This window comes from Bos indicus, chromosome 1, assembly GCF_029378745.1.
Source record: "Bos indicus isolate NIAB-ARS_2022 breed Sahiwal x Tharparkar chromosome 1, NIAB-ARS_B.indTharparkar_mat_pri_1.0, whole genome shotgun sequence".
NCBI lineage: Eukaryota > Metazoa > Chordata > Mammalia > Artiodactyla > Bovidae > Bos > Bos indicus.
This window is the reverse complement of record NC_091760.1, coordinates 70,134,436-70,157,937: the sequence shown is the minus strand read 5'-3', so window position 1 is coordinate 70,157,937 and position 23,502 is coordinate 70,134,436. Positions and strand designations below refer to the sequence as shown.

Sequence of the window (23,502 nt, the reverse complement as noted above, 5' to 3'; positions counted from 1 at the left end):
ATATTAATTAAGGGAGGCTAAACTGCTGTAACAAATAGGTAAAAACTTAGTGGCTCAAACACAATGGAACTTCATTTCTCACTTGCACTAATAGTCCAGGAGGGGTGTTCCAAATCAGTGGGAGGCTCTCCTCCATGCATTATTCAGGGACCCAACCTCCTTCCATTGTTACGATTCCACTATCCAACCAGTCCATCCTAAAGGAAATCAATCCTGAATATTCACTGGAAGGGCTGATGCTAAAGCTGAAGCTCCAGTACTTTGGCCACCTGATGCCAAGAACTGACTCATTTGAAAAGACCCTGATGCTGGGAAACATTGAGGGCAGGAGGAGAAGGGGACGACAGAGGATGAGATGGCTGGATGGCATCACCGACTCAATGGACGTAGGTTTGGGTGAACTTCGGGAGTTGGTGATGGACAGGGAGGCCTGGCGTGCTGCGGTCCATGGTGTCGCAAAGAGTCAGACAGGACTGGGCGACTGAACTGAACTGATCCCCTAGGACCTCGTCGTGAACAAAATCAAGACTGAGTTCCCATATTCAGATTTCAGGCACAGAGAAGAGGTATACCTACTCTCTCAAAGGCATTGGTGCAGAACTGGCACTCACCACTTGTGTTCACATTCTGTTGGTGAGAGCTTAGTCACATGACCACACCTAACTGCAGTAAAGAAGAGTGCTGAGGACTGAATGAAGTATTTGGGGGTCAGAAGGAAGAGACGAGCCAGTGAAGGAGACTGAGTAGTGGACAGTGAGATAGGAGGAAAAGTAGGAGACCAAGGCATCTTAGAAACCAGGAGACAAATATATTTCAGTCAGGAAAAAGTGATCACATGTGTCAGATGCTACCAGAAAGGGCAAATGAGATGAGGAGTTGACCATTGAATTTGAAAAGATTCAAGTCACTGACAGCCTGAGGAAGAGTAGTTTTAGTGGAGTGGTGTGTACTATCCTAAAAGTAGGTTGAGGAAACAACAGGAGGTAAAAACCACATAGGCGATTCTTTTGAGAACTTTTGCTATAAGGGAGACAAAAAACAATAGGACAGTAGCTAGGGGATGACCAGAAACTTTCTTTAGTTGGAAGAAATTACAGTGTATTTGTATTTGACGAGGATGATTTGGTAGAAGATGGAAAACTTGATGACGCAGAGGTGAAATGAGCAGGGCGCAAATATAGGGATGGGCCTTAGGTAGGAGCCAGCACTGTTCATCTGCTTCCTCAATGGAAAGGCAGAAGAGAGGGCACAGGTGAAAGCAGGTTGGCAGACTTGCTGATGAAAGGATATGAAAGCTCTCTTTTGAGAGGACAGGTTGTAAATTTATTACATCAGAGCATAGGAGAATGAGTTAACTTAAGGTATAAGACTTGTGAGTGATGCTGAAATGAGAAGGTAGATGATCTGTCCAAGGGAGTGCTGCTAATAGTCTTGGGCATGGACTCTAAGCTAGGTAAGAGGGTAATGAAAAGAGAAAGTAGGTGGTAGGAAGCAAAAACATATTAGGGCAAGTTGACTGAAGGTCCCCCTGCAGGCTATGAATAGTTGGGGTGGGAGACAGCAGAGTGAATGAGAAAAAAAAAAAACAGAGGTGATGGACTGAGGGCAGATTTATTGAAATCATGATTTAGGAGGTGAACTTTCTGGTAAAGACAAGCCTCAGGTGTGGCCCAGGAAACTAATGGTTGAGGTGAGTGGACATTGTCTTTTAGACTGAATTACAAAATTGGAGAAGAGGAGCACATAGGTGTTTGCTAACAGAAACACTAGAAGCTTTGATAACAAAATAGTAACCAAGGATTTTGGCTCATTTATTTTTTAGATTTCTTCCTGAAGTCCAGGCTACAGGAACAAGGTATCCAGAGGAGACCAACTTCTTTCTACACTCACATATGCAATCCCTGGGTCTCCCTGTTGGGGGTGAGTACCTTCATTTTGATCTCAACTGTTCTTGAGACTTAATTCAGGTGGATACATATGTGATCTTGGGGTGGGGGTTGAGGGGAGGACAGAGGAAAGTCTTTACTAGGAGAAATGTGTTTTAATTGCCTGATATATTAGAATTTAGATGAGGCTACACATGGCAAGATTACATTTAATGAACCATTTATTTTAATCAATGGTTTACTTTTTAAATAATCATCTCTGATAAATTCTGGATCACTGAATTTCCAGGTATACCATATTAGCATAATTTAATTTGCTTCTCTTAGAGAGGAGTAGGACAAGGAGCTAGAATAGAATATCTATTTATTGATTGTTTTGATTAGAAGGTACTTTCAGCAGGACATCTTCTCAAATATCTTCTGTAAAGAGGTTTTTGCATTACAAGTAAACTTCAGTTATTCAGACTTCTATAGGATTCAGAAGTTGATGAGAGGACCATTGTTTCTAAAGGTCCTAGTCTTATCAAGGGTTTTTGTTTGTTTTTTGAGGGGACCACACCATGTGGCTTGTGGAATCTTAGTTCCCAGACCAGGAAGCAAGCCCTGGTTCCCTGAAGTAGAAGCGTGGAGTCCTAACCACTGGAGCACAGGGAATTCCTCCGCTTAAGGCCCTTGTCTTGTGGCTTGCTTAGTGCGTGTTTCAGCCATGAGCTGACTTGCTCTTCCTTCTCTTTCCACAGGCTGTTGGGTCGCTTCTCATCATGTTTGTTATCCAGTGGGTCTATACCCTGGTTAACATAGGTGTTGCTGCCATTGTATATTTCTACATTGGTCGGACAAATCCCGGACTTCACCTTGGTGAGCAATACAGCCATTCTGCCACCACCTCCTTTCTTCTCTTTCAGCATTTATTGAAAAGCACAGGTTTTGAACACCTATTAAATGCCAACACTGACTCAGATACAAATCCCACTTTCAAGCTGACAGTCTAGGAGAAAAAAATATGGCATGTGCATAAATGATAACAAATGAAAAATAATAATAAATTGTGAGGTTTATAAGACACGTAGAAGTAAAATGGATGGCAACAATAGCCTAAGAGCCAGGAGGGAAGAAATAGGAATAGACTGTTGAAAGTTTCTTATCCTGTATGTGAAGTACTAGAATATCACTTAAAGATAGACTGTGGTAAGTTAAAAAGGTGTATTACAAACCCTAAGCAACTACTAAAAGACAAGTATACCTTGAAAATATTGTGAGTTCAGTTCTAGATCACTGCACTAAAATGAATATCACAATAACGCAAGTCACACACTTTTTTTTGTTCCCTAGTGCATACAAAAGTCATATTTATACTATACAGCAGTCTGTTAAGTGTGTGCATTATGTCTAAAAAACATTGTACATATCTTACTATTAAAATACTTTATTGCTAAAAAATGCTAACCATCGTCTAAGCCTTCAAGTCATAATAGTAACATCAAAGATCACTGATCACAAATCACCATAAGAAATGTAATATTAATAATAGTGAAAAGGTTTGAAATATTATAACAATTACCATAATGTGACTCAGAAAGTGAGCCAGTACTGTGGGGAAAATGGCCCTGGTAGACTTGCTCGATGCATGGTTGCCACAAACCTTCAACATGTAAAAGATGCAGGACTCAGAAGCACAGTAAATGTAGTGCAATAAAATGAGTTATGCCTATAACACAACAAAGACTTACAGCTAATCAGCCAATAAAGAATATAAAATTGAACACTCAAATCAGAAAAAAGAGGAAAAGATAATAGACCAAAAACAAATAGCAAGGTGGTTTATGTAAACCTAGCCATATCGATAGCCACACTAATTTTAAATGGTCTAAACGCTCCTGATTAAATGGTCTAAACCATTGTCAGATTGAATTTGTCAGTTCTCAGTTTGAATTGAGATTATCAGATTGAATAAAAAGCATGATCTAGTTGTTGCTCTCTACAGAAAACCTACTTTCAACGTAGAGAAGCAAATAAGTTACAAGTAAAAGAATGGGACAAGCTATATCATGATAAATCAGACAAAGCTGGAGTGACTATATTAACAGAAGACAAAGTAGATTTCAGAGAAAAGAATATTACCAGGGATAAAGAGGGTCATAAAGACAAAGGGAAAATTAACCAAGAGGACATAATAAATCTTATTATTGATGCACTTAAAAACAGAGCTTTGAAATACAGAAAACAAAGCCTGATACATCTGCAATAATAAGTAGAAAAGTTCTCAATTATATTCAGATTTCAACACCTCTATCTCAATACTTGATAAAACAAGTAGGAAAAAAATCAGTAGGGCTTTAGAAGACTTGACTAACATTATCAACAAATGTGGCCAAATTGATAGTGTAGAATATTCTATATAACAACAGCAGGATATATATTCTTTTCAAGTGAAAAGAATGAAACATTTACCAGAATAAACTGTATTTTAGGACATTTTTTTAAAGTCTCAGTAAATTTAAAGTATTTAAGTCAATACAAGAACAAAGAGGAAGTGAATTAGAAATAAATACCAGAAAGATGTCTGGAAAATCCCCAAATATTTAGAAACTAAAGAACACTGAATAACACTAAATGACTAAGAATACTAAAGAGCACTAAATATACTAAAGAAACTAATTAACTCATGGTTCAAAGAAGAAATAAGTAAAATTTAAAAGTATTTTTAACTGAATGAAAATGAAAATATAACATCAAAATTGTGGGCTGCAGCTAGTTCAGTGCTCAGAGGGAAGTTTACTCCATCAAATGTTTATATTAGAAAAGAAAAATGTCTCAAATCAGTAACCACTGTTTCCCATTTAAGAATGATTTTAAAAAAATGCAAACTAGCCTATAATGACAGCATTATCAGTGGTTGCCTTTGGATGGGGTGGAGGTGTGGATATGAGGGAGGGAGGTCTTAGGAAGTGGCTTGAGGGGACTTGGAGGTGATAGATACGTTCAGGATGCTGCTTTTAGTGGTGCTTTCACAATATATACATGCATTAACACCAAATGGTACACTACAAATGCATATCGTTGTTGTTCAGTCGCTCAGCTGTGTCCGACTCTGCGTCCCCATCGACTACAGCACGCCCGGCTTCCCTGTCCTTCATTATTTCCTGAAGTTTGCACAAACTCATGTCCACTGAGTTGGTGATGCCATCCAACCATCTCATCCTCTTTGGTCCCCTTATCTTCCTGCCTTCAATCTTTCCCAGCATCAGAGTCTTTTCCAGTGAGTCAGCTCTTTGCCTTAGGTGGCCAAAGTGTTGGAGCTTCTGCTTCAGCATCAATCCTTCCAATGAATATTGAGGGTTGATTTCCTTTAGGATTGACTAATTTGATCTCCTTGCTGTCCAAGGGACTCTCAAGAGTCTTCTCCAGCACCACAGTTCTAAGGCATCAATTCTTAGGCACTTACTGTCTGGCTCTCACATCTGTACATGACTACTGGAATAACCATAGTTTTGACCATATGGACCTTTGTTGACAGAATAATGTCTCTGCTTTTTAATACACTGTCTAGGTTTGTCATAGCTCTTCTTCCAAGGAGCAAGCGTCTTTTAATTTCATGGCTGCAGTCACTCCATAGTGATTTTGGAGCCCAAGAAAATAAAGTCTGTCACTGTTTCCATTGTTTCCCCATCTGTTTGCCATGAAGTGATGGGACCAGATGCCATGATCTTTGTTGTTTGAATGTTGAGTTTTAAGCCAACTTTTCCACTCTCACTTTTTCACTCTTTTCCACCTTCATCAAGAGGCTCTTTAGTTCCTCTTGGCTTTCTGCTATTAGGGTGGTATCATCTACATATCTGAGTTTATTGATATTTCTCCTGGCAATCTTGATTCCAGCTTGTGCTTGCTTTATCCAGCCTGGCATTTTGCATGATGTACTCTGCATCATAAGTTAAATAAGCAAGGTGACAATATACAGCCTTGACATACTCCTTTTCCAGTTTTGAACCAGTCTGTTGTTCCATATCAGGTTCTAACTGTTGCTTCTTGACCTGCATTCAGGTTTCTCAGGAGGCAGATAAGGGGGTCTGTATTCCCATCTCTTTCAGAATTTTCCACAGTTTGCTGTGATCCACACAATCAAAGGCTTTAGTGTAGTCAATGAAGCAAAAGTAGATATTTTTCTGGAATTCTCTTGCTTTTTCTATGATCCAACGGATGTTGGCAATTTGATTTCTGGTTCCTCTGCCTTTTCTAAATCTAGCTTGTACATCTGGAAATTCTTGGCTTGTGTACTTTTGAAGCCTAGCTTGAAGGGCTTTGAGCATAATCTTACTAGCATGTAAAATGAGTACAATTGTGTGGTAGTCTGAACATTCTTTAGCGTTGCCCTTCTTTGGGATTGGAATGAAAAACTAATCTTTTCCAGTCCTATGGCCACTGCTGAGTTTTCCAAATTTGCTGGCATATTAAGTGCAATACTTTAACAGTATCATCTTTTAGGATTTGAAATAGCTCAGCTGGAATTCCATCACCTCCATTAGCTTTGTTTGTAGTGCTTCCTGAGGCCCACTTGACTTCACACTCCAAGATGTCTGGCTCTAGGCGAGTGATCACACCATCATGGTTATCTGGGTCAGTAACACCTTTTTTTGTGTAGTTCTTCTATGTATTCTTATCACTGCTTCTTATTATCTTTTACTTCTGTTAGGTCCATACTGTTTCTGTTCCTTATTGTGCCCATCTTTGCATGAAATGTTCCCTTGGTATCTCTAATTTTCTTGAAGAGATCTCTAGTCTTTCCATTCTATTGTTTTCTTCTATTTCCCTGCATTGTTCACTTAGGAAGGCTTTTTTATCTCTCTTTGATATTCTTTAGAACTCTGCATTCAGATGGGTATATCTTTCCTTTCCTCCTTTGCCTTTTGCTTCTCTTCTTTTCTCAGATATTTTTAAGGCCTTCTCAGACAACCATTTTGCCTTTTGGGATTTCCTTTCCTAGGGGATGGTTTTGGTCACTGCCTCCTGCACAGTGTTATGCACTTCCATCCATAGTTTTTCAGGCACCCTTTCTATCACATCTAATCCCTTGAATCTATTTGTCACTTCCACAGTAGAATCATAGTTCAGTTCAGTTCAGTTCAGCCGCTCAGTCGTGTCCGAATCTTTGCGATCCCATGAATTGCAGCATGCCAGGCCTCCCTGTCCATCACCAACTCCTGGAGTTCACTCAGACTCATGTCCATCGAGTCAGTGATGCCATCCAGCCATCTCATCCTCTGTCGTCCCCTTCTCCTCCTGCCCCCAATCCCTCCCAGCATCAGAGTCTTTTCCAATGAGTCAACTCTTCGCATGAGGTAGCCAAAGTACTGGAGTTTCAGCTTTAGCATCATTCCTTCCAAAGGAATCCCAGGGCTGATCTCCTTCAGAATGGACTGGTTGGATCTCCTTGCAGTCCAAGGGACTCTCAAGAGTCTTCTCCAACACCACAGTTCAAAAGCATCAATTCTTTGGTGCTCAGCCTTCTTCACAGTCCAACTCTCACATCCATACCTGACCACAGGAAAAACCATAGCCTTGACTAGAGGAACCTTTGTTGGCAAAGTAATGTCTCTGCTTTTCAATATGCTATCTAGGTTGGTCATTACTTTCCTTCCAAGGAGTAAGTGCCTTTTAATTTCATGGCTGCAGTCACCATCTGCAGTGATTTTGGAGCCCTAAAAAATAAAGTCTGACACTGTTTCCACTGTTTCCCCATCTATTTCCCATGAAGTGATGGGACCGGATCCCATGATCTTCGTTTTCTGAATATTGAGCTTTAAGCCAACTTTTTCACTCTTCTCCTTCACTTTCATCAAGAGGCTTTTTACTTCCTCTTCACTTTCTGCCATAAGGGTGGTATCATCTGCATATCTGAGGTTATTGATATTTCTCCTGGCAATCTTGATTCCAGCTTGTGTTTCTTCCAGTCCAGCGTTTCTCATGATGTACTCTGCATATAAATTAAATAAGCAGAGTGACAATGTACAGCCTTGACGTACTCCTTTTCCTATTTGGAACCAGTCTGTTGTTCCATGTCCAGTTCTAACTGTTGCTTCCTGACCTGCATACAGATTTCTCAAGAGGCAGGTCAGGTGGTCTGGTATTCCCATCTCTCAGAATTTTCCACAGTTTATTGTGATCCACACAGTCAAAGGCTTTGGCATAGTCAATAAAGCAGAAATAGATGTTTTTCTGAAACTCTCTTGCTTTTTCGATGATCCAGCAGATGTTGGCAATTTGGTCTCTGGTTCCTCTGCCTTTTCTAAAACCAGCTTGAACATCAGGAAGTTCACAGTTCATGTATTACTGAAGCCTGGCTTGGAGAATTTTGAGCATTACTTTACTAGCGTGTGAGATGAGTGCAATTGTGCAGTAGTTTGAGCATTCTTTGGCATTGCCTTTTTTTGGGATTGGAATGAAAACTGACCTTTTCCAGTCCTGTGGCCACTGCTGAGTTTTCCAAATTTGCTGGCATATTGAGTGCAGCACTTTCACAGCATCATCTTTCAGGATTTGAAATAGCTCAATGGAATGCCATCACCTCCACTAGCTTTGTTCGTAATGATGGTTTCTAAGGCCCACTTGACTTCACATTTCAGGATATCTGTCTCTAGGTGAGTGATCACACCATTGTGATTATCTTGGTCATGAAGATCTTTTTTGTACAGTTCTTCTGTGTATTCTTGCCACCTCTTCTTAATATCTTCTGCTTCTGTTAGATCCATACCATTTCTGTCCTTTATCGAGCCCATCTTTGCATGACATGTTCCCTTGGTATCTCTAATTTTCTTGAAGAGATCTCTAGTCTTTCCCATTCTGTTGTTTTCCTCTATTTCTTTGCACTGATCGCTGAGGAAGGCTTTCTTATCTCTTCTTGCTATTCTTTGGAACTCTGTATTCAGATGCTTATATCTTTCCTTTTCTTCTTTGCTTTTCGCTTTTCTTCTTTTCGCAGCTATTTATGAGGCCTCTCCAGACAGCCATTTTGCTTTTTTGCATTTCTTTTCTATGGGAATGGTCTTGATCCCTGTCTCCTGTACAATGTCACGAACCTCATTCCATAGTTCATCAGGCACTCTATCTATCAGATCTAGGCCCTGGAAGTAGAATCATAAGGGATCTTATTTAGGTCATACCTGAATGGCCTAGTGGTTTTCCGTACTTTCTTCAGTTTAAGTCTGTTTCAATAAGGAGTTCATATCTGAGCCACAGTCAGTTCCTGGTCATGTTTTTGCTGACTGTATATATCTTCTCCATCTCTGGCTACAAAGAATCAATCTTATTCTTAAATACACGTAGTTTATTCTAAAAATGTACCTGAAAGTGAAAGTGAAGTCGCTCAGTCGTGTCCGACTCTTTGCAACCCCATGGAGTGTACCCTACTAGGCTCCTCTATCCATGGGATTTTCCAGGCAATAGTCCTGGAGTGGATTGCCATTTCCTTCTCCAGGGGATCTTCTCAACCCAGGGATCGAACCCGGGTCTCCCGCACGCTTTACTATCTGAGCTACCATGTACCTGGGACTTGTTTTAATCAGGTAGAATAAGATACAGACACAGAAATGAAGAAACAAGTTTATACTCATGACTCTTAGGAACAGAAGGGCCATGTAGGGCCGCAGGGGAAGGACCAGAGTTGGTCATGAGGCAAAAGAGGTCAAGGGGAGAGCATGGCCCCTTAGAACCACTAGATATCAAAAGTGTGCTCTTAGGGGAGTTTTAGTGGGAAAGAATGGGCGAGGCAGGTACGTAGTTGAGTAAGTTTAGGATTGGATAGTTTGAATAATTGCAGGGGCTCGGGGCTGTAGGGGTCATCTCCAGTTGTCTAGTATTTGGCCCTGGGGTGAGTTAAGGCAGGGGGATATTGGCTTGATGTATAAGAGCTTGATAAAATAAGTGGTTGGGAGTGTGGGCTCTGGATTAATTGGTTTGGATATCAAAGGTGGGGCTTCCCTGGTGGCTCAGTTCAGTTCAGTCACTCAGTCGTGTCTGACTCTTTGTGACCCCATGGACTACAGCACACCAGACCTCCCTGTCCATCACCAACTCCCGGAGTTGGTCAGTGATGCTATCCAGCCATCTCATCCTCTGTCGTCCCCTTCTCCTCCTGCCCCCAATCCCTCCCAGCATCAGGGTCTTTTCCAATGAGTCAACTCTTCACATGAGGTAGCCAAAGTATTGGAGTTTTCAGCTTGAGCATCAGTCCTTCCAATGAACACCCAGGACTGATCTCCTTTAGGATGGACTGGTTGGATGTTCTTGCAGTCCAAGGGACTCTCAAGAGTCTTCTCCAAGACCACAGTTCAAAAGCATCAATTCTTCAGTTCTCAGCTGTCTTTCAGACCAACTCTCACATCCAAACATGACTGCGGGAAAAACCATAGCCTTGACTAGACAGACCTTTGTTGGCAAAGTAATGGTGGCTCAGTGGTAAAGAAACTTCCTGCCAATGCAGGAGATGTAGGTTCAATCCCTGGGTGGGGAAGATCCCCTGGAGAAGGAAATGGCAACCCACTCTAGTTCTCTTGCCTGGGAAATCCCATGGACAGAGGAGGCTGGGCGGGCTACAGTACATGGAGTTGCAAGAGTCAGATATGACTTAGCAACTAAACCACCACCATATATCAAAAGTGTGCTCATAGGGGAGTTGTTTGTTCTTTCTAGGAGTCAAGACCCCCAAGTGCCAGAGTAAAAAGAATAAAGAAAGGAAGAAAATATTCTCAATACTTTGTTTATTGTGTGTTATTTATTCCTCAATAATAAAGCTGTTTGGAAGATACATTCTAGAGACCTTTTCATCAAAATTCTAATGTCTCAATTTTTAAAATAAATAATGTAGTTTTAAGTCCTAACTAAATCAGATGGACCATAACAATCCAGGCCAACTGAAAAAGAAATTCTTTGAAATTAGAGTAGTTTGACATATATTTTTTAAAGAAATGCACTTCAAACACTTGAATCATATGTACATTAAAAATAATGTTTTAGAAAACAGATGTCCTTATATCAGCTTCCTTATATATTGCTTCAGTCATGTCCAATTGTCCGTAACCCCAAGGACTGTAGCCTACCAGGCTTCCCTGTCCATGGGATTCTCCAGGCAAGAATACTGTAGTGGGTTGACATTTCCTTCTCCAGGGGGTCTTCCTAACTCAGGGATTGAACCGTGGCCCCTTAAATCTCCTGCAGTGGCAGGTGGGTTCTTTACCACTAGCGCCACTCAGGAAGCCGAATTTAATGGATAGATATATTTTAATTAACATTGTAATTACATCAGTGATTGCTCCTGAATTTCTTAGAAGTTAGTTAAATCCGAGAAATTTAAATATTTCACAGAAATTTGTTAACAGGAAAGTATGAAATCAAATTTCAGGCAAACCTACATCTAAAATGTAGATAATTTAGAATTAAAATGGTCATATATAAGTAAGACCAATTAATATAATGTTTATTTTCTTCCTTCTGACAATGTCAAAATATATTAGGGACTTTCTCTTTGCAATTGCAGATTATTAATGCAAATTTAACATTTTTCCTCCCCCTAACTATAAGAACGCTAAACGAGATTCAATAAATATGTCTCATCAGCTGCATACTGTTGATATTAGCCAAGACTCTAATGTAACCTCTTAAAATAATGCTTACTTCCTGATCATATATTGAACATGATCTAATAAATTTTCAACCATATATATATATCTGGTGGAGTGAATATATGTAATTTGGAAAAGCATTTTATAAAATTACGTTTCATTTGATTTCCTAAAGTTATATATAATTCATTTTCTGAGATTTTAAAAATATGTAATACCAGTTATCGTGCTGAGAATTTTACATTATCTCGTTTCAGTTCAGTTGCTCAGTCGTGTCTGACTCTTTGCGACCCCATGGACCACAGCACGCCAGGTCTCCCTGTCCATCACCAACTCCCGGAGTTTACCCAAACTCATGTCCATTGAGTCAGTGATGCCATCCAACCATCCCGTCTCTGTCATTTATCTCATTTACTTATGTAATATTTTCATTTTACTGTTATAGGCACATTTTTTAGCATTTATAAGCTTTGCCTAAGACTCCTTTTTTAAAAAAATTTTTGTTTTGTATTGGGGTATAGCCATTTAACCAGAGAAGGCAATGGCACCCCACTCCAGTACTCTTGCCTGGAGAATCCCATGGATGGAGGAGCCTGGTAGGCTGCAGTCCATGGGGTCGCTAAGAGTCGGACACGACTGAGCGACTTCACTTTCACTTTTCACTTTCATGCATTGGAGAAGGAAATGGCAACCCACTCCAGTATTCTTGCCTGGAGAATCCCAGGGACGGGGGAGCCTGGTGGGCTACCATCTACAGGGTCGAACAGAGTCGGACACGACTGAAGCGACTTAGTAGTAGTAGTAGTAGAGCCATTTAACAAACAATGTTGTGATAGTTTCAGGTGAACAGCGGAGGCATTCAGCCATATATATACATGTATCCATCCGCCTCCCAAACCCCTCCTTTCCAGGCTGCCACAGAACAGAGTTCCCTATGCTATACAGTAGATCCTTGTTGGGTATCTGTTTTAAGTATAGTAGTATGTACGTGCCCATCCCAGACTCTCTAACTATCCTGTCTTCCCATCCTTCCCACCCGCAAGCATAAGCTCATTCTCAAAGTCAGTGAGTCTGTTTCTGTTTTGTAAGTAAGTTCATTTGTATCATTTCTTTTTACATTCCACACTTAAGGGATGTCATAGGATATTTCTCCTTCTCTGTCTGACTTACTTCATTGAGTATGACACTCTCTGGGTCTATCCATGTTGCTGCAAATGGCATTATTTTGTTCTTTTTTATGTCTGAATAATATATCTGGTGGAGGGAATATGTGTAAATGTGTAATTTGGAAAAGTATTTTATAAAATTACATTTCATTCGGTTTCCTAAAGTTATATATAATTCATTTTGTGTGATCACCCAAAAGGAGAAATGGATTAAAAAAAAACTTTAAAAAAAATTTGATAAACCCTATTCTAAACAGTGTATCTGATGGCAGGCTATTTGGTCAGTATCAACAACAATCTTATCTTGAACTTCAGCTCTAACATTTCTACATGGGGAGCTATTTGAGTCACTTAGCACCTGTAGAAAACTTCCTAAGGGCCAGATGCTGTGACTGTTGTACTGTGAGTCTTCCTGGGTGAAAAAGATGTGTTTCTTGTCCTCATGGAGGGTATGGTCTAGTGGCGGATTTTACAGCATATATTTAACACATATCAGTTTGAATCTAAAAATAAAATTATCAAAATTTTAAAAAATTAATAATTCCTAAGACTGAAATTCGGAGAAGGCAATGGCACCCCACTCTAGTACTCTTGCCTGGAAAATCCCATGAGCAGAGGAGCCTGGTAGGCTGCAGTCCATGGGGTCGCTGAGTCGGACACTCAGCGACTTCACTTTCACTTTTCACTTTCCTGCATTGGAGAAGGCAATGGCAACCAACTCCAGTGTTCTTGCCTGGAGAATCCCAGGGACGGGGGAGCCTTGTGGGCTGCCGTCTATGGGGTCGCACAGAGTCGGACATGACTGAAGCGACTTAGTAGTAGTAGTAGTAAGACTGAAATTAACAAGTCATCTGCTTCTTTCTCTCTAACACATTCATTTTCTTTCTTGGGATTTTGGAGTTTAGAAATAAACTTTTGGAAACTACTTATAAGTATGAAGTCCTTAGCTTGTTACTGTCAGAGAGTATTATAATGAAAGTAGTTTGATTAGACTGCAAAAGAGGGGAAAACTGTGCTCTTCTTTGTATCAGGGGATATATTTACCCCATATATTATAGCCCATTTTTTAATGGGGTATATTTACCCCATTAAAACCTGGGATTGTACATGCTTCCTAGAGTCTTCATAAAGTTTTATGTCTATGTCTTCCTTGCAGGTTTAGCCTCCAACTTCAGCCTTTTAAGATGGATGAGATCCCTTCTGATCCCCTCCTACAGGTCTGTGCCAACCTGGGGCCAGGATGAGGGCAGATGCATGGTCTGGGAGGTGCTAAAGATGCTTCATGGGCTTGGGTGAATTGTGGTGTGAATACCTGACATTTGAGAACCTCAAGGAAACTCAGACTGCTCCTCACTGCCCTCCACCACCCAGCCCTTCTGCCTCAGCTCATCAGAAGCTTCCTCTGGCCCCATCTTCTCTTCTTATCCTCATGAATCGAGAACAGAGGTTTTCTTTAGAATCTGGGTGCTGAGAGATCTAAGTCAAGAGAGTTACTTTTAGTGAGTTCACAATCTAAGACACATTAGCATCAGTACTGACTCACACACAAACTCAAGGCCCAGAACTTGCATTCTTCCATCTCAAGTCAGGGGTAGTTGACATGACTGTATTGGTGAAAGTGCAGAGACCAAGTACAGAAGCAGAGTAGTGACCCTGCAGGATTTCTGTGGGACTTCAATGTTCAAATACCCAAGGAGAGGGAAGAACATACTCTCCTGAGAAACAGTAGAAAGCCTTTCAGGGAAGGTAAGATTTCCTGAGTGCCCCAGTTTCTTTCCTCCTCCTCTATGCTTCCAGTGCCAATGCTTGCTCACCTTTGGAAGCCTCAAGACTCTGGAAATTTGTATTTATTTATATTGTTTTCGGCAGTACTGGGTCTTTGTTGCTGCACGTGGCTTTCTCTACTTCTGGCAAGTGGAGGTTGCTCTCTAGCTGCGGTGCGCAGGCTTCTCATTGCGGCAGCTTCTCTTGTTGCTGAGCATGGGCTCCAGATATGCCAGCTTCAGTAGCCGCAGCACACTCAGTGGCTACGGTTCCTGAGCTCTAGAGAACAGGCGTAGTAGTTGTGGTGCGCGGGCTTAGCTGCCCCACAGCGTGTGGAACCTCCCTGGACTGGAAATTAAGCCTGTATTTCCTGCATCAGCAGGCAGATTCTCAACCACTGGACTACCAGGGAAGTGCCCATGAATCTGTTTTACGACAATATAAGCACTGCCAGTCTGTTCCAGTCAGCCCAAGAATGACCTGGATGCTAAACCAGGATGCTAAACCCTGGATGCTAAAGAAATGATGATGACAGGCGCAGGGGTCATGGAAACCAACAGGGAGGGGGCTGGCAGGGAGAGTGGTGTGGAGAGGGGCAGTTCCCTGCCATCTGCTTGGAAACTGAACTGAATGTCCTGTGTGAAGCTGTAGTGGGGTGGGGCCACTCTCTGCCTCCCTTTCAGGCTGAGGCAGCAGCTTGGTGACTCAGGTCACAATACACCTGCACTGATCCTAGTCCTGAGGGCAAGTAGAGGTTAAGTGGAAATAGAGTCTGTGTGGAAGCTGCCTTCAGATTCTGGAGCTGCAACTGGTGTGTCGCTGAGTGTCTTTGACCTTATCCAATTTACATGAATATTTTTAGGTATTGTAGGTTTGAAAGCCTACAAATGACTATGGGAGGTCAGCATTCCTTTTTGATCTCTGAATTTCTGGAATTTCACCTCAGAGGTCACTGTTGTGCTATGTAGAAAGAAGAATGTGTTAGGTGGAGATTATTCTTAGAAAATGACAGTGGTTTGTTTGGAAGAGAACCTAGTTCACACTATTCATGTCTCCGTGGACTTGTCGAGTGGGTGGTAAAAGCCTCAGCTAAGAGTCAGCATCAAGCTTACTGGCCTGCTCATGGCTACTGAGTGATATCTTGGGGTGACGGTTCAGGGGAAAGGACCTAGAAATCATGACCATTTAAAAGTAGGAATTGGTTGCTGTGTTTTCTTTTTTGTAATTTTGAATTTTTTTCACAACTGTCACCCCAGATGCTCTTCAAAACCAAAGAAGAAGAATACTGTAGGGTGTTTTGGGCAAAGAAGTTTGGGTATATTACTTCCTCTATTACACCTACAATTCCCAGAATTATGTAAAATTAAGCCTGACCTTAGAGAAGCTTTCTTTCCTGAAGTCTCAGCAACTGCCCAGGTGAGAACTTGTAGGCCGTTCTAGACTAGAAAGTGAAGTGTATTATTTCCCTGAACTCAGAAAAATATTATGGTTTGACCTTAAACACACGTTGACTGGTATGGCATTTCTGTCACTTCCTAACCTTACTTCTTGCGCATTCAACCTTTATGGAAGTTAGTTCATTTCTCAGAAAGCCCAACCCCTCTAATTTAGATATGTTCTCATCAAGTGGCTGCAAAGCCTTAGTCGTGTGATCTGAACTCCTATAACAGCATGTTTTTCTAGTCAGTGAAGCTTTCTGCTTAAGTTCCACAGATTTATAACAAGGTTTCTACCATTTTTTTAAAACAACTATCGAATATACTCCTTATTTAGACAATTCAACATAACTACCCACAAAGTAAAGATTTAAGAGGAAATCTATGCCTAAGGTGATTTCAGGACCTGACATACTGCAGCAGCTAGAAGGGGATTGAGAAGGTGAGGAAATAGAAGCGGAAGGAGGTGAGGAGGTTCGCCTGAGGCCGCCAGGCTAACTGGTGACAGAGCTGTGACTGTCTTCTTTGGATATCCTGTCTGCCAGACTCGTCTTTCTGCTGCCAGCACTTTCCTCATGTATCCCTAACATTTTTCTCTACCAGTTTCTCCCAACTCCAACTCTATGTGGACCTTTCGGTGACACTGGAGCTCACCTTTTGCCTGCAGGCCAGCTTGGTGCCAAAGCTTTTATGCTTTACTGCATAACTGCTTACTCTGTAAACCTTGGCTGTTCCTCATTCATCTTTCTTTCTGGTGAACTAAAGAGAAGGTTTTTCTTTTTTATTCGCTTCCACTCTCCAGCCTCTCCATTCCATTATTTCATTTGACAAAAAGGCAAAGTAAAGCTATAGAGCCCCAACACCACAACATTTGGAAGATTATTTTTATAGTTTTATACATTTCTGCTAAGGAAGGTAAATATCATTCTTTATTTGATACTTATTTCTAATACTTTGGATTCATGAAGCGTTGTACATAGAGCTTTCAACAGTTCTGTTGTTTAATACATATTAAGTAATAGGCACAATGGTGTTTTTGCAAATCATTTCTCTCTCCTAGTGAAGACTGACTGCCAGTGGTTAGTACTGTGGTCTTTCCTTCTGACTGCCCTCCGTGTTTCTCTCACCAAAGGAGCTTGCGATCCCCCCAAGAGCAGATCATTTTGGCACCGTCTCTGACTAGGGTTGACATGGAGATGACTCAGCTCACCCAGGAGAACGCAGACTTCGCCACTCGGGATCGCTACCACCACTCCTCCCTAGTGAGCCGGGAAGAGCTGATGCCTCAGTACTAGGCAGCCCAGAACCCTCCCCTTTTGGAGCTGTGGATGCAGTGGACCCAAATCCCAGAACCTCTGTGGAGCTGGTTCTCCTCGGTAAGAAACTCAAAGGCCCGTCCTCCTCCTGCCGTTTTGGACAATGGAAATGAGCATTCTGGTCTGGAGCACCACGTCGACCAGGTACCCACTGCAGTGGCCATGGCCCCTGCAACATGCGTCCAGTCAGAAGAGCGCCACCTGGACACCGAGACTTGCAGGTGTGGAGAACCAGGCCAGATTGCTTGTTCTAAGGGCCACAATAAATGATTATTTTAAGCTTTATTATTTATTCCTTGAATAAATAATATGTTTACATGGTTCCAAACCCCAAAGTGAAATCATATATACAGTGAAAAGTCTCCCTCCCATTCTTGTTTCTCATCTGCTCAGTTCCCATCTCAGAGATAACCACTGTTCTCAGGTATACTACCTGCGTTTCATTATGAATAGAGAAGCAAATAGGAGTGTGGCATTTTATTGCTCCCTTTTCATCCACAAAAGGTAGCATATTATACATGTGCTCTGCACCTTGCCTTTCCCCTAACAATCTATCTTGGAGACATTTCCATATCAATACACATGCAGTTTCCTCATTATTTTTCATTGTATGAATGTGCTATAATTTATTTCATCAGTTCTACAGTGATGGCATTTGGATTGTTTCCAGTCTTTTGCTATTACAGTCAGTTCTGCAGGGAATAATCATGTTCATATGTACAAGCATAATGAATATTTGTAGGATAAACTCCCAAAAGTGGAATTGCAAGATCAAAGGGGACATGCATTTGTAAGCTATTATTGTTTAGTGAAGGTCTTTTTAATTAAAAAGTTAAATTACCAAGAATTACTTAATGGTGACTCACGTTCTCAAAAGCATGTGTGGCGCCCCACACTCCAGACACCTCTGCAGCTGTTTTGCAGTATGAACACATGAGGGGACAGGACTATTTTGGTTCCTTAGTGTGGCATTCCTGGTGGCTCAGATGATAAAGAATCTGCCTGCAATGCAGGAGACCCGGGTTTGATCCCTGGGTTGGGAAGATCCCCTGGAGAAGGAAATGGCTACCCATTCTGGTATTCTTGCCTGGAGAATTCTATGGCCAGAGGAGCTTGGTGGGCTACAGTCCATGAGGTCGCAAAGAGTCGGACACGACTGAGTAACTAATGCTTTCACAACTCACTTTTTCTAGTGTGGCATTCATCACAGGCATCCAGTCTAGGGGCCCTGGCAGGGGCTGTTCCTGCGTGAAGTCAGTCCTGGCCCAGAATTGGTGGTGTCACCACTGAGCTATGAAGAGACATGCTGTTGGGTCATTCTGACTTCTTTCTTCTGTAGTGCATGCATGGGTGCTAAGTCACTTCATTTGTGTCCAACTCTTTGCGACCCCATAGACTGTAGCCCACCAGGCTCCTCTGTCCATGGGATTCTCCAGGCAAGATTACTGGAGTGGGTTGCCATACAATCCTCCAGGGGATCTTCCCAACCCAGGGATTGAACCTGTATCTCTTAGGTCTCCTGCATTGGCTGGCAGGCTCTTTATCATTAGCACCACCTGGGAAACCCTTCTTCTGTAGTAGAGTTTCTCGAAGTCAGTGCGCTAAGAAACCAGAGAGGTTTGTTAAAAGTGCAGATTTCTGCAGCTCAGTCCTAGAGGTGAGCTTTGGGGTCAGTACTGGACTTTATATTTTTAATGAGTGCCTCAGGTGATTCAACGCAGGTGACCCTTGGACCCCATTTTGAGAAACACTGACCAGTTGGATGAAATAGGCTTAAAGCAAGTGAGGGCAGGGATGTCATGATGAGGGGCCATTAGGTCTCAACATTCTCCCCTAAAAAGTGAGGTCTAGTTTATGGTAACTTCACAGTGACATCTAGTTTATAATTACTGTTTTTGCACCTTTGGGGTTAAATACCAGACTTCCAAACATCATTAGAAACAATGGAAAGAAAATAAATGCTGAGTTGACTGAGCGACTGAACTGAACTGTAGGTATATGGGAAAGCATGGAAGACAACGTATTCATAAAGGGCTGAACTGGTGTCTCTGAGGGCCCTTTTAAAGATGAAGCGGCACTAGATTCCTGTGGCTGCTGTAACAAATTACACAAACTGAGTTGCTTAAATCAACAGAAATGTATTCTCTCCCTGTTCTGGAGACCAGATGTCCCAAATCAGCATTGCTGAGCTGAAAACAGGGCGGCAGCAGGACTGCGCTCCCCCAGAGGCTCTCAGGGAGAGTCTGGTCCCGGCCCATCCAGCTTCTGGAGGCCGCTGGCATTCTTTGACTCATGGTCACATCATTCCCATGTTTAAGACAGTATCTTCTAATCTCTTTCCATGTGACCACTTTGCCTTCCCCTGTGTGCACACAACTTGGGCTTCTGCCTCCCTCTTATAAGGAGACACGTGATTGCATTTAGTGGGTTGATCTCCTCATCTCGAGCCTTAACTTCATCACGCCTGCAAAGGCCTTGGCAAATGAGGACACAGTCACAGTAACAGGGGAGGGGATGGGGGTGCCCTCTTTGGGCGCACTGTTTTTCAGCTGGTCACAGAAGGCTTTAGTGATTCTGCCCTTGGCTTTTTTGAATTCTGCATAACAAGCCAGAAGAGTATCCCCTCTGATAGAGATGGTCCTGGGTTTGGAAACCATACACAGCAGAAGATTCAGGTATCCAAGATGAGAACTTCCCCAGATGATTGATTTTATGGAAAAGAGTGAAAGAAGAATGGGTGTGCTAGAGAATTCCAGCATTCTGCTCGGTGTTGGGGTTACTGAAAGGAGTCGCTCACACAGTCTAGTGTGGGAGGCAGACACTCAACACTGGAATCTCTAATTAGATCCAGATATCTTGTATTTAAACAAAACTATATTGTATAAATAGTAATAAGTAAAGCAGTAATGGAGTGATGGATTCTTAGGCTGAACTCCCCAGAAAGCAGAAGTCTATGTGTTATTGCTTTATTGGCGGGGGTGGGGGGTGGGGGTGAGGGGTACATCCAGGGAAGGAATGAGAGAAAAGAAGAGGGTGGACCAGGTGAGAAGGCATGACGTTGGGTCATGTGCCAAAGGGCCACTAACCCAACGTCATGCCTTCTCACCAGGCCCACCCTCTTCTTTTCTCTCATTCCTTCAGCATCATGTGCCGGAGAAGGCAACAGTACCCCACTCCAGCACTCTTGCTTGGAAAATCCCATGGATGGAGGAGCCTGGTGGGCTTCAGTCCATGGGGTCGCTAAGAGTCGGACATGACTGAGCGACTTCACTTTCACCTTTCACTTTCATGCGTTGGAGAAGGAAATGGCAACCCACTCCAGTGTTCTTGCCTGGAGAATCCCAGGGATGGCGGAGCCTGGCGGGCTGCCGCCTATGGGGTCGCGCAGAGTCGGACACGACTGAAGTGACTTAGCAGCAGCAGCAGCATCATGTGCAGTGGAGCACTTAGTCTCTGAGGACTCTTCTGAGAGACGGTAGGAACACCTGTCTTGTGACCACCTTGCAAAGGGAGGAAAGGATGAGAATTTCCACTGGTTGCTGTTCCCCACAGTCAAAGGGTAGCTGGGAGGGGCATTAACCCCGCCTCCTGCACTTGTGATTTCAACTTGTGTGAGTATCTCGTTTCTGCAGCAAGCGGCTACCCCATGGGCACGAGGCACTGTTGGGTCTGTGCACACGGACTTGACTGGAGTCCAGCATAACTTCTTGCTGTGGCTGTGGCCAAGATGGACCAGCCACAGCCCCAGAATCAGGTGGATCAGAGAGAATCTGAGGTGGCATATAAGAGGTACCATGTACTATCTGTGTATGACAGAGGTCAGCAGTAAGTTCAGGTTGTCAGAGAGGTGAGGCAAATGACATTGGATCATTTAGAAGAGTTTGCTTGTATAAAGAATGCTAAAAATGGCAGCACAGTCAGGATATATGGCAGTGAGACTAGCAACATTTTCTTAAAAAGGCAAAGGGTCAGATTCCTAGACTCAAGATCTTAATCAAGGAGTGCCAAGTTGTAGGGCAAAACATCTGAATGAATGAGGATCGTATTAGATCTGGGACCATAAATGCATCCCTTCAGGCCACACTTTCTTTCAATTTATCCCTCTAATGATCCATCCATCCACCCATCCATTTAACCATCTACTCATTCATCCACTGATCCCTCCATTCACTCAACCATCCTCCCACCCACTGACCCACCCATTGGTCTACCCATCTACCCACCCCTGCATGACTGAAGCAGTTGTACACATGCCTGACACCACCTCACCTGAGTTGAGTAACCAATCTCGGAGCTTTATAATGTAAAAATATGATCACAGGCCATTTAGGCAGAAATGAACTAACTCCTCAGTCACCACTGTCAAACTTTCAAGGTGAATACTGCTCAGTTCTAGAAGATTCTTGAACTCAGGACTGGGAACCAGGACAGGGGTCATTTTCTCAGATATCTCTGGGAATCACGCTAATAAGTTCTCTGACCTATGTAATCAATAGAGAGCATCGTGCACAAATGATTCTAAGTCAGTGCAGAGGTCTGAGGTTCAGGATTTCATCATCCTGCCTTCCCTCCTGGTTTCTGATTGAGGGAGTATATTAAGGATGGAAAGCACCATGCTGGTATGGTGTAGCTGATACCAGAAGGCTGAAGCAAGACCTGTAATGTATAACTTTCTTCCTCTTGAATCTAAGAATCTGCTTTTCCCAGACCCTTGGATGAGGGGCTGGAATCAAGGCAGAGAATGACCAGCTGGCTCCATTCCCAGTAACACATGGACAGAGGTCATAAAGTGATCACCTACTACCTTTCAACTCCAGGGCCTGCCTGCTCATGAACTGTGGCCCCAGCGTGGACCAATCAGACTGGTGTTCCCCCTCCCATGGGGAGGAGCTAAGACTGACTGACTGATGGGCTGGTAAGGGGCGAGGGGCAGAGTGTTCCTTCTGCTTCTGCTGGTGGGAGCTTGGCTGGTAGCTTCGTCTTCCCCATGGAGAAGGAAAGAGAGGAAAGCTAAAGGGATCCCAGTAGTAGTGAGAGCAGTGATAGAGGCAGACACAGGATCTGTGAGTAGACCAAGGAGCTCTCAGCCACTCTGACAGTAGTCAGGGAGGTCTCCCTGGAGGAGGAGATATCTGACCTTATTCAAGCACTTCATGGGCAGAGAGGAGGGGCAGGACATTTTCAATAGAGAGGTCAGTGTGATCAAAGGCGTATGGGACTGAAGGGTAATTGAGGGCTTCCAGAATGTTGGGGTGAGGCAGTGTACGGCAGGGGGAGTCCTGAAAAGGCAAGCAAGGGCTGGGGCCAGAAGGGGTTTGTACTACTCTTTGCTGAGGAATGAGGAGGGAAGTCTAAGAGTGATGATAAAAATCCACCCTCAGCATTGCTCGGGCTTTTCCAGAAGATCCTTGTGAGAATCCAGTGAGCGTGCTCCAGGCTCTGGAGCCACCCAGCTTCAGACATGGTTTCTGTTTCTGCTCTCCTATGGGGGAGGGAAGAAAGGGCCAGTGGGGGGCATCCACCCTGAGATCAGAGCGTGTGGGAGGAGGGGCTGAGGAACCAGTCCGGAACTTTGCAGGGGCAGGACCGGTCACTGGAGGTTCACGAGCCCCTCACCCCTCCCGCCATGCCGAGGACCAGTTGTCCCAGTGCCTCGTGGGTGTGGGTAGTGGGGGTGGAGGGGCCCAGTGGAGATAGGAGCAAAATAATTAGAGCACTCAGTCCTGATGTATTACTTTCCTGTTGCCGCTGTAACAAATCACCATGAACAGTGGCTTACGGCAGTACAGAAGTACTCTCCTACAGTTCTAGAGGTCAAAAGTGTGAAATGGGTCCCACGGGCCTAAAATCAAGACATCAGCAGGGCTGGGTTCCTTCTGCAGGATGTAGGGGAGAATTTCTTTCCTCACCTTTTCCAGCCTCTGGAGGCTTCAAAGCCAGCAGTCGGCAAGCCCATTTACTTCCTCCTCTGCTTCTGCCATCACATCTTCTCTAACTCTCCTGCCTGCCTCTTCGGCTTTTAAGGACCCGTTTAATTAGATAGGCCCACCCGGATAATTTAGCACTACCTCCCCATCTCGAGATCATTAATTTAATTGAGTCTATACAGTTCCTTTGGCCATTTGTCGTGGTTCAGTTGGTAAGCCATGTCTGACTCTTTGGGACCCTATGGACTGCAGCATGTCAGGCTCCCCGGTCCTTCACTACAACCGGGAGTTTGCTCATACCCATGTCCATTGAGTTAGTAATGTTATCTAGGGCTTCCCTGGTGGTTTAGATGGTAAAGAGTCTGCCTGTAGTGCGAAGACCCAGGTTTGATC

General features: G+C 43.1%; 1 protein-coding gene across 2 annotated transcripts in view; it reads left to right on the top strand.

The window, feature by feature from the left end:
* Positions 1–17,467, top strand: part of SLC12A8 (solute carrier family 12 member 8) — a 148,681-nt gene extending 131,214 nt beyond the window's left edge. For both annotated transcript variants that reach the window (XM_070788814.1, XM_070788805.1), the window contains 4 exons: positions 1,823–1,920; positions 2,627–2,744; positions 13,823–13,883; positions 16,999–17,467. In XM_070788814.1, coding sequence (XP_070644915.1) covers positions 1,823–1,920; positions 2,627–2,744; positions 13,823–13,883; positions 16,999–17,161 — 440 coding nt within the window. In that variant the 3' untranslated portion in view covers positions 17,162–17,467. The remainder of the gene's footprint in view (positions 1–1,822; positions 1,921–2,626; positions 2,745–13,822; positions 13,884–16,998) is intronic.
* The last annotated feature ends 6,035 nt before the right edge of the window (positions 17,468–23,502 follow it).